Source organism: Momordica charantia, assembly GCF_013281855.1.
Source record: "Momordica charantia cultivar OHB3-1 chromosome 8 unlocalized genomic scaffold, Mcharantia_2.0 BLBB01000008.1, whole genome shotgun sequence".
Lineage (NCBI taxonomy): Eukaryota > Viridiplantae > Streptophyta > Magnoliopsida > Cucurbitales > Cucurbitaceae > Momordica > Momordica charantia.
Genome location: NW_028275166.1, coordinates 2,129,385 through 2,139,154, shown reverse-complemented (window position 1 = coordinate 2,139,154; position 9,770 = coordinate 2,129,385). Strand labels below are relative to the sequence as shown.

At 36.6% G+C, this 9,770-nt stretch overlaps 1 protein-coding gene across 4 annotated transcripts; it reads left to right on the top strand.

Annotated features, from left to right (window-relative positions):
* Positions 1 to 1,365: 1,365 nt before the first annotated feature.
* SUT4 (sucrose transporter 4) lies at positions 1,366 to 9,319 on the top strand. 4 transcript variants are annotated; one of them, XR_015792714.1, is made up of 6 exons: positions 1,366 to 2,090; positions 2,995 to 3,740; positions 3,997 to 4,060; positions 4,136 to 4,579; positions 6,660 to 6,819; positions 7,949 to 9,319. XR_015792714.1 is itself a non-coding variant. In XM_022275721.2 (6 exons), exons 1-5 carry the CDS (start codon positions 1,580 to 1,582, stop codon positions 6,816 to 6,818), a joined length of 1,440 nt encoding a protein of 479 aa, XP_022131413.1. In that variant the 5' UTR covers positions 1,375 to 1,579; the 3' UTR covers position 6,819; positions 6,983 to 9,319. The 4 variants fall into 4 exon arrangements, 2 of the variants coding, with proteins under 2 accessions (XP_022131413.1, XP_022131412.1); XM_022275721.2 differs by having other exon boundaries at positions 1,375 to 2,090; positions 3,079 to 3,740; positions 4,136 to 4,179; positions 6,983 to 9,319; XM_022275720.2 differs by having other exon boundaries at positions 1,377 to 2,090; positions 4,136 to 4,179; positions 6,983 to 9,319.
* Positions 9,320 to 9,770: the final 451 nt, after the last annotated feature.

The window sequence follows — 9,770 nt, the reverse complement described above, 5'->3', positions numbered from 1 at the left end:
ATCAAACATGCGTTGAGAGTTGGAAGTTTAAATTTTAAATGTATACTTATAGCTCACAAAATAATATAGTATGAAATTAAGCAAATCACAAAGTAATATAGTCATGAAACAAAAAGTACACAAAATCTAAAAATATCAGCTTTCACTTTATAAAAAGAAAAAGAAGGTGGAAGCAAGCATTCAACCATTCCACTTCCTACCCAAAGTAAAAAGGGCAAAATAAACCAGGAACGTTTTATTAAAATGTTACTAGAATACTCTATCTCTTTCTTTTCCTTTGTGTTTTATGTTCCAAAATCGATGCTGTGGTTATTTGAGCTGGTCAACACTAAGTACAAAGTCGAACATAAGACCTCGTGATAGATGATATTACAAGGCCCTAAAGTCTTTGTTACTGTACCATCCTCTAAGAGATAAAAAAAAATAAAAATAAAAAATAAAAAATTATTAGATTACTACATTAGAGTAAAGATTTGAACTCATGATATTTAGAAAAGATAAGAATATATTAATTAATAAATCATGTTCGATTAATAAATCAAGTTCATATTGATTACGTTATGTATTTCAAAAAAAATATTGATTACATTATGAAACAAATATAATTATGGTTAGATAACACAAAATTAATTAACATTATATGAGGTGTGTTATATGGATGATCTGACCATAATAATTCTTCATGCTGGCGAGACCTTTTTTAGAGGAATGAGTATGAATGAGTTGACTATAAGAGCTTAGGCTAACAATATTCTCTTGAAGGAATGAATATGATGATTAAGGATAAGCTGACTAGTGGAACTTACATCTCAACAATACATATGGTCGAATAAAGCTGTACCTCAGCTCGACTCTTTGAGGTGGACATCGATATCAAAAAAGTCGACATTGTCATATTCCTAGAAACGATAATTAGGCATGATACTTCACTTGAAAATACGCAATTTCACCTTGGCTTAGTCCCATACCAAATTTAATTATATCAAAGTGTGTTTGGTCAATACCGCATTAGTGTGCAACATTTCTTTTCTATATAGGCCCTATTGGTTATGAAAGCTACTTGTGAATTAACTACTTAGCTCACGCCTCTCATCCCATAAATCTACTTGAGTGAGTGGCTCATCTCCCACCTCTAAATTCATCTTTCCAAATCATAACTATTTAGGTTGCACCATTTTAACTCAACTCATCTAAATTATTAGAATTACGCTAATATGAATACAGCTCAATATTTAAAAATATCTTAGTTATTTTCTAAAGGATTAAATGGGAGGAAAAAGAGGAGGAATTGAAATTAATAACAAACTTATGTGTAGTTATTACTTAATGATTCCCTTGATTTCCCGCTTTTTTTCTTTTCCTTTTGTTTTTTTTTTTGGAAGCGGTGCCCGTAATTTATTTGAATACCGTAGGGGCAGTTTCGGTTGTTGGTTCTGATTTCTGAAGCGGACAGGAACCGCCACCTTTCCCTCCGGCTTCTGCGTTCGAGGAATCGCGGCGTACAGTTAGAGATAGAGAGAGGGAGAGAGTGAGATAGAGGGAGAGAGTGCCGCAAATTGCATGCTATCTAGACGGAGAAATGGTGATGCCGGAGTCATCGGAGCGCCACCGGACTGTGTCTCGTCGACCGCATGGACCGGCGATTCGGCCGGTAGCAGGAGCTAGGGTTCCGCTAAGACGGTTACTCCGCGTGGCATCTGTGGCGTCTGGAATTCAATTCGGTTGGGCTTTGCAGCTCTCTCTTCTGACTCCTTATATTCAAGAGCTCGGTATTCCTCATGCTTGGTCTAGTCTCATATGGCTCTGCGGACCGCTTTCCGGCCTCTTCGTGCAGCCGCTGGCTGGCCACATGAGCGATCGCTGCACCAGCCGACATGGCCGTCGGAGGCCCTTCATCGTCGCTGGAGCAGTTTCCATCGTAATCGCCGTTTTGATAATCGGTCACTCGGCGGACCTCGGTTGGTTGATTGGAGACAGAGGTGGTGTTAGGCATCGTGCGATTGGATTCTTTGTGGTTGGATTTTGGCTTCTGGACGTGGCTAACAACTTCTCACAGGGTCCTTGTAGAGCTCTGCTCGCCGATCTTACCGGTAAGTTGTTTGGTATAACTTTTGAACTTTGATATCTCTGTTTGTCTATGATTCCGTTTTTACGGGTTCTTCTGTTGAAAGTGTTTAGATTCAACTGTTCGTGTTCATATTTTACCATTCTCCCTAAATTATTCGTGCCTTCCAATTTAAAGAAGTAATTTGCCACCAATTCATGCAATAAGGTGAGTAATGTATTTGTCTAAGCTCCCTCACTTGTCATATTATACATTATATAGTCGAAAAACTAGTGGAAGAAATCGTGATTACATAAAACCAAGAGAGTTTAAATTCTTAAACTGTGCCAATCACGATCAAAAGGTTTTAACAAGTTATTCTTGTAGCAAGAAAATAGAAAAGTTTTCTGTAATGGTAAATTAGTAGTTGTTGTAAACTGACAAACGGGCAGTTATTCGTTGTCAAAGGACAAGTTCTGTAAGTCTTAAATGCGTTTAAAGTTATAGTTTATATCAGTGTGATCATTTATGCGGGAAATTAAATGTCCTTTCGGGTGTTTGGTGTCTAATGTTTTAGGGTGAAACAATTTTTTTGTGGGATCAGTTGGCCCTTTACACCCACAATTATATAAAAAAGGCAAAATTGTTGTAATTTGGTTTTAGTTCTCCCATATAGATGGACTTGAGCAAGAACAACTGGTACGTGCTGACATGCCAGGAGGCTAGTTTACGTGTCTGAATTAATATACCCTGACTCTTGATGGAGAGTAATATTAAAAAATTGGTTGGCACTTAGTATTCTTCGGATGCATGTTAATACACAATCAAGGCCCCCTCCTCATTAAAAAGCATTCATGGTACCTGCTTGTGGCTATGGCACGTTCAATTAAATCCAAGAAACCTCTTATGTTGTGATGACACTTATGTTTTTCAAAATAATATTGTTCTAGGTAAGGATCATCGGAGGAATCGAGTGGCAAATGCTTATTTTTCTCTATTTATAGCTATTGGTAATGTTTTTGGATATGCGACAGGATCTTTTAGTGGCTGGTACAAGATTTTGCCGTTTACTCTTACCAATGCGTGTTCTGTTAATTGTGCAAATCTCAAGTCAGCTTTCTTGATTGATATTGTGTTCATTGCAATTACAACATACTTGAGTGTATCAGCTGTTCAAGAGTTGCCTCTAGATTCAAGTGACAGGTCCTCCCTGGTTGTGGAAGAAGGTATGGGGCAGTCAAATCATGCTTCAGAAGCTTTCCTCTGGGAGTTGTTTCGGACTTTTAGATACTTTTCAGGGTATATGTGGGTAATTTTGCTTGTCACTTCCCTCACATGGATAGGATGGTTTCCATTTACTCTCTTTGATACTGATTGGATGGGTAGAGAGATTTATGGTGGCAAGCCAAATGAAGGACAGAGTTATAACTCTGGAGTCAGAATGGGAGCATTTGGTCTGATGTTGAATTCTGTCGTCCTTGGAATAACTTCATTACTTATGGAGAAGCTGTGCAGAAAGTGGGGTGCTGGTTTTGTATGGGGAATTTCTAATATTTTTATGGCTCTATGTTTCCTTGCTATGCTGGTTCTTACGTATGTGGCAAAAAATATGGGCTATATAGGCCATGATTTCCCACCAAATAGTATCGTATCAGCTGCATTGATTATCTTTGCCCTTCTTGGCGCTCCTTTGGCAGTAAGCAGCTCCTTCGTCGTATAAATGTGGTTGCATGTGTTATATCTTACTTCTTTCTGCCTCATCCTTTCTCGTCTTAGCACAAAGAATACTAAAAGTACATAACAATGCAGAGATTTCAGGGATAAAATTCACTTGTATATCATATTGTATCTGGAAAAGTTAGTCAATATAAAATTTATCAGTCTGTGATAATGCACATTGGATGTCCATGTATGCATCACTATTATTGATTTGTTGGAATAATTCATTGCAGATTACTTACAGTGTTCCGTATGCCATGATCTGCTCACGTGTTGAATCCTTACAACTTGGTCAAGGTGGGGATTGGATTGATGTTGCTTTCTTTGAATGAGGAACTATGGAGTTGCTTATTATGGCGTTGCTTCTTGCAGGGTTGTCCGTGGGTGTCTTGAACTTAGCAGTAGTTATTCCACAGGTGACTCTGGTCCTACATTATCTTTTTCTTAAGTTTTTTTTGCTCTGCGAGGGCGAAGTGATATCAACATTTTCCTTTAAAGGAGTTTTCTCTTAACCTATTAAATACCCATAGAAAATATATAATGTGTATGCCTAGGACAGAACATTGATTTGGATTCTTCTCTTTTTTTTTTAATTGAAATTTACTTTTGATAGCGATCCAAATGAGTTGTTTGCTGGTCCTTGACCAAACTTATCTATGGTTTCCAATATTTCGAGGGTGGATGTTCAATCTGATAACAGGATTTAAGCTGAATAAAAGTCTTAAATATGTGACAATTAGAGAGATGCTCTAGACAATTGAGCTTGAGGGAGCGACATCATTTCATCCTATAGACAGACATAGTCAGAGTAAACAGGTCTATAAATATATATTTTTTCATTTTTAATATTTATTGACCTCTTGTGTCCGCAACCTCTTTTTCATTTATGTTAAGGTCTAAGGAGGAGGAGCATATGAGAAGGGAATGTATTGAATATCATGTTATACATGAGAGAGTTGCCTGTATTTTAAATTATTATTTCATGAGAGGGTATAGAGTATGCAATTATTTGTGGAAAATGTTTCCTTTCTAATTTTCCCTATGATTTGATGACATTATTTTTTTTTCCTTTCCATCATTATTTGAGGGAATTTTTCTTTTCTAATTTGTCCCATTGTCTGCAATGTTGCAATCTTGAAGGACGTAGAAATTTTTTGATCTTTGTTTAGACTCAATAGTTGGTTTTACACAAATTTTGTACTTATACTGTTTTTTTTAATATATATGTATATATATCCAACTGAATAAAAATCATGTATGAAATGCACGAAAACCCCTATAGTTGGGGAAGAGGTACAATTGCATTTCACTTGGAAAACAGAGAGTTTGCTGACCTTGTATTTGCAAGAAGGAAAATACGGAAGGTCTTATCCTGAACTAATGAAGGAACATTACAGTTCGTGTGCTCCGTGTTTAGTCATTTGACCAAAGTATGTCTAATTTGGACCGGCCTTTTTTGGGACATATCAAGACAAGATTTTTCTTGAAAATCCAGTGGTGGATATCCCTGTAGGCTGTTAGCCAGTTCACTTTTTGTCTGGGGAAAATATTTTAGGGGATGCAGATGAAATACATTTCCATTTGGAAGAAATCGCAGGGAGAGGATTAGAGTTTGTCCATATCGAAAGTCCTGCATTCACTTTTCAACATGTAATGGATGATAATATAAATGAGATAATTTGACAAAATATTTTGTTTTTTCTTCAAAACTTTTTTGATCGCTAGTGGACCTCCCTGTAGGATTCAATCCAGCCGAAAGATTTGGCTGTTGCCTTAGGTAACATTGTCAGAAACATATTTTGATCTGAAGATATGGTGGACTTTGAGGGCCATGGCAGTAAAAGATTTTAACCTTTAACAAGGAAGCATAAGTTGAACATTTTTCTCTTTTCATAAACATGTGCCTCATGGTTGGTGGATTTTTTTTTTCTTTTCTTTTTCTAATTTCTTTCTCTTCTTCTTTTGAGAATCTGTTGCTTGATATAATTATTCTATTCACTTTAATTTCAATTCCATGCTTGTTTGAAAAAAAACAAAACAGAAATGGTATTTCTGGAAGCCATATATTCTACCTATACATATATCATTCAACTTTGCTTTTTATATGAAGGGGTCTTCTCTTTAGAGCTAAAAGTCATGTATAATACAAAAATTGAGATCTCAATTGAAATCTTTTGCTGTGTTGTGATGGGTATCTCAATTTTCTGGGTGAACTGTGCATTTTATAATCTAAATTTTGAGGAAGGGATAGATAGAGTTTTGTCATAATTATGATGGTCTAGGTTTCTGTGACTAAAAGGTAAAACCAGTTTAGCGTTCTGCAGAATAATCGTGTCTCACAAAGCCGTTTATTTTCTTGGTCCCATACGTTGTGCTTCTGTCTGCCTCAGAACAGAAGAGCAGGGTGGGGCTGGGTGCTGTGTTGAGAGACGTAATTGCGTGAGACATTCTGAAGACTCGAGCTTGTTTGAGATTGCACTCTACTTTTCTTTTCTTTTCTTTTCTTTTCTTTTCTTTTCTTTTTCATGTATATATATATATATGTGTGACAAACCGAGGCTTGATCTTAAATAATAAAGTCAAATATTTAGCCTCTAGTGCATGTTATGTCCTGAAAATATTGTGGATGCAGTTATACTTGCAATCCGATATTCTACCAACGGATGGACTGTATTGTCTGGTATTAACAAAATTTTCAAATTAAAATATCCCTTGATCTAATATATGTAACCTGCTAGTTCAATCACAATAATTGGTTCTTAAATCAATTTTCAGTCAATAAATGAGCTCTCATGTGGAAAACGTTATGGTAAAATGCTATTAGTGACTTTCCAACCATTTATTTTTCATCCTTTTGAAGTTATTTTATTCATTTATTTATTGTATCGGATAATAGGTTGTGGTGTCCCTGGGAAGTGGACCATGGGATCAGCTGTTTGGTGGTGGAAACTCTCCAGCTTTTGCTGTGGCAGCACTTGCAGCCTTTGCAAGTGGACTCATTGCCATCTTGGCTCTTCCTCGGTCTGGTGCTCAGAAGCCCAGAACCCTCACATGAGGTATCAGTTATATTTGTTTCTCTTTTCTTTCATCAAACTTATCATCTTATTGGGAAACTGTTTAGCTCATCCAACAAGTTTGTAACTAGCTTTAAATAAACATTAAGACTCTGTTTATACGGGGATTTTCTTCTTTTAAAATATTTCCTTTGTTGATTGTCAGAATATTTGAAAAGCTTGGTTGGTGTGCATCTCATCCTTGATCAACGTGATAATTGATCTGAATTTTGATGCAAAGCGCATGTGTCAAATACTATACGGCTGAGTTTCTGCATACAGCTTTTTTTATTATTTTTTTCTTTTGGGTTGCGATGGGTTGGGGAAGTTTGTTTATTAGATTACAGTAGAGCAATGAAGTCTGGTCCAAATATTGGGGAGCGGTGATGGCAAATTTTTAAGGCATGGGCATATATTACAGTGACCAATGGTGGGTGCTTTATATAAGTAAGCGACAAATGAGGAAAAACAAGATATTGATTAAGCAGACACAGTGGCTATACATTGATAATTATAGCATTAGCTGTCACCAAATGCTGAGAGAGACAAGTTATCAGCAAACAGTGAGGAATTTTCTTTTATGAATATCAGTCCCACCTCCTGGAAATGTTGCTTTATGACAATTTCTGTGTTAAAAGTGGGGAAGCCTGAGCTGTGGATTCCAAAATTACTCTGAAGACTACTTTCTTACCAACGAAGATAATGCTGCTGATTGGGAATTATTCCTTATGAAGTATCATTTTCTTCTAAGGCAAAATTTAGTGCGTTGGTGGTTCAATCATAATGTATTGGATTCTCATTCATTTGTGCATGAGTTTCTGTACGAGTATGTTGGAATGTGCTTGGTGGGAAACAATTAATTAGTGAATTGTGCTGATTGAAACCCTGATGAGGACATTTCTTTTTATCCCTTTAGATAATTTGTTAAGAAAAGCTCAAGCGATGTTTGATCAATAGCATCCTTGAACTAAATATACTTTTAAAATAAATGTTCTTTTTAGCTTCTCTCTGATCTTGCATTTTCATGTCAGAATAAGTTCCCTATGTCTGATTGCACTGCTAGACACAAATCTGGTTTGCTAATATATGATATAATCTAATATGCTCTCATCTCATGCTATTCTTTCTGAAGGTTTTGATGAGAAATATCAGTGAGTACTGAAATGGTTGCTCGAAAGGTAATATTCCTTTATTCTTTGAACATCTCAAATGGAGGAGCATAACTGCATAATGAAATTCTTTAAGTGACAACATAATTGGTTCTTGACCTTAGATTGCAATTTATGGCTTTTTCATGCATCTCTGTTTCCAGAGAAGGTACTATTGATGAGGAAAGCTCGAGCGGTATCAGTTAAATACAATTGTTTTTTACATGTGTGGTGAAAGGAGATGTTAGGTCTATGTTGTTTAGAATCTTGTGATAGAATCAATCTTTCCCTCGAAAAGAGTGAAGAAGCTTGGTATAGAGAGGAACAATGGTGAATTTATTCCAGTGTCTGGAAGGGTATAATCTTTATTGGTGTCAAATTTGTGTCTTGTCAACTTCTACAGATCATTTTCGAAAAACTTGTATTGGCATTTATTATAATCTGTTTGCCAAGATGCCAAGAAAAATTCTGTATGATCTCCCTCCATTACAACAACTTGTTGTCGATTAATTTGCTTTCTGATTGATGAGGAAGTAGGAAGTGCATAAGCATAAACATGTGATACTTTTAGCTCTTCTGCTTTTGCTTGAATCCTGTTTGGGATCTGTAATTTGATGGGCCAAATTTTGGTTCTCCAAACTGCAAAACAAATTCAATCTGTAGTGTACTTGGAGACATGGTTTAAAATATTTTTAATCACTTAAAATTGATTTGTTTTTTGTCCAGAGGGTTGTGCTGCTGATACTAACTGATAGAGCCAAAGACACATGGGAATCTGACATGGGGTTGTGTTATGAGTTTCAGAGAAGCAATATCTCATTACAAAGGAAAAATTGGTCCTTTGTGCTGCTGCTCAGACTGGTGGTGAGAGAAGGAAAGGAAGGAATAGGATAAACAATCCAAATTTGGTGGCTTCTGGGTGTGGCTGATAATGGTAGGGCTGTGCCTCAGCTGAGGACACAGTCCCCCAGCTGCTGGAGGGACAGTCTCATCTGTGTAGGGAGAAAAGGGATACAATTTTTTTAATGGTTGTAATTGGAGCACCTAAAACTGTGTGTGTTCCCTTTCTTCCATCTGCCCCTTCTTCATACAGCCATTCCACTGTCACCTCCCCCATTAACACACCATCTGGTGGTCCCATCTCAAACCATCCTTCCCCTTCCTTTCTTTCTTCTCTTCTTTTGCATTTCCAGCTTTTCTTCTGCCCGAGTTACCACCTGGAGTAATATGTCCAAATTTGCTAATGGGGTAGAGATGTTACCCCATTTCAGGTGCATCTTTCATGGCTGTTTTCCAAGATAAAATACACCAACATTTCAAATTAAATCAATAAAGAGCGTTGTAAATTGATCAAACCTCCTCCTTTTTTAGGTCACAGGCCCACCCTTTTGACAGTTAGCCCAAAATAGCATTGTAATTATTGATTCGAATGATTTTATTAGTGGTTTCATTTTGTCACAATATCTCCAAGTATGTAATAAATATTCTTCCAAAACACAACCCCCCCTAAATCAACATCCTTCACTCTTTTTTTCTTTTTATCTCATCACCACAGAATATTAATAATAAAGGGGTTTTGAGAACATATTTTGTTCTGTTTTCCCCTTCATTCTCGATTAGAGTGGAAGGGGCTTTTTATTTGTTGAAATTGTTGCAGACAGATGAATTGGTGGTTGGAATTGGTATGATTTCCCACATGGGTTGTACAAGAATCAAACATGCATGTTAGCTTTTGAACATGCAAACATCTCCTTTGCCTACAAAGAGAGAAGCCACAGCCAGCCAGTGATCTTCCTCCCATCCAAA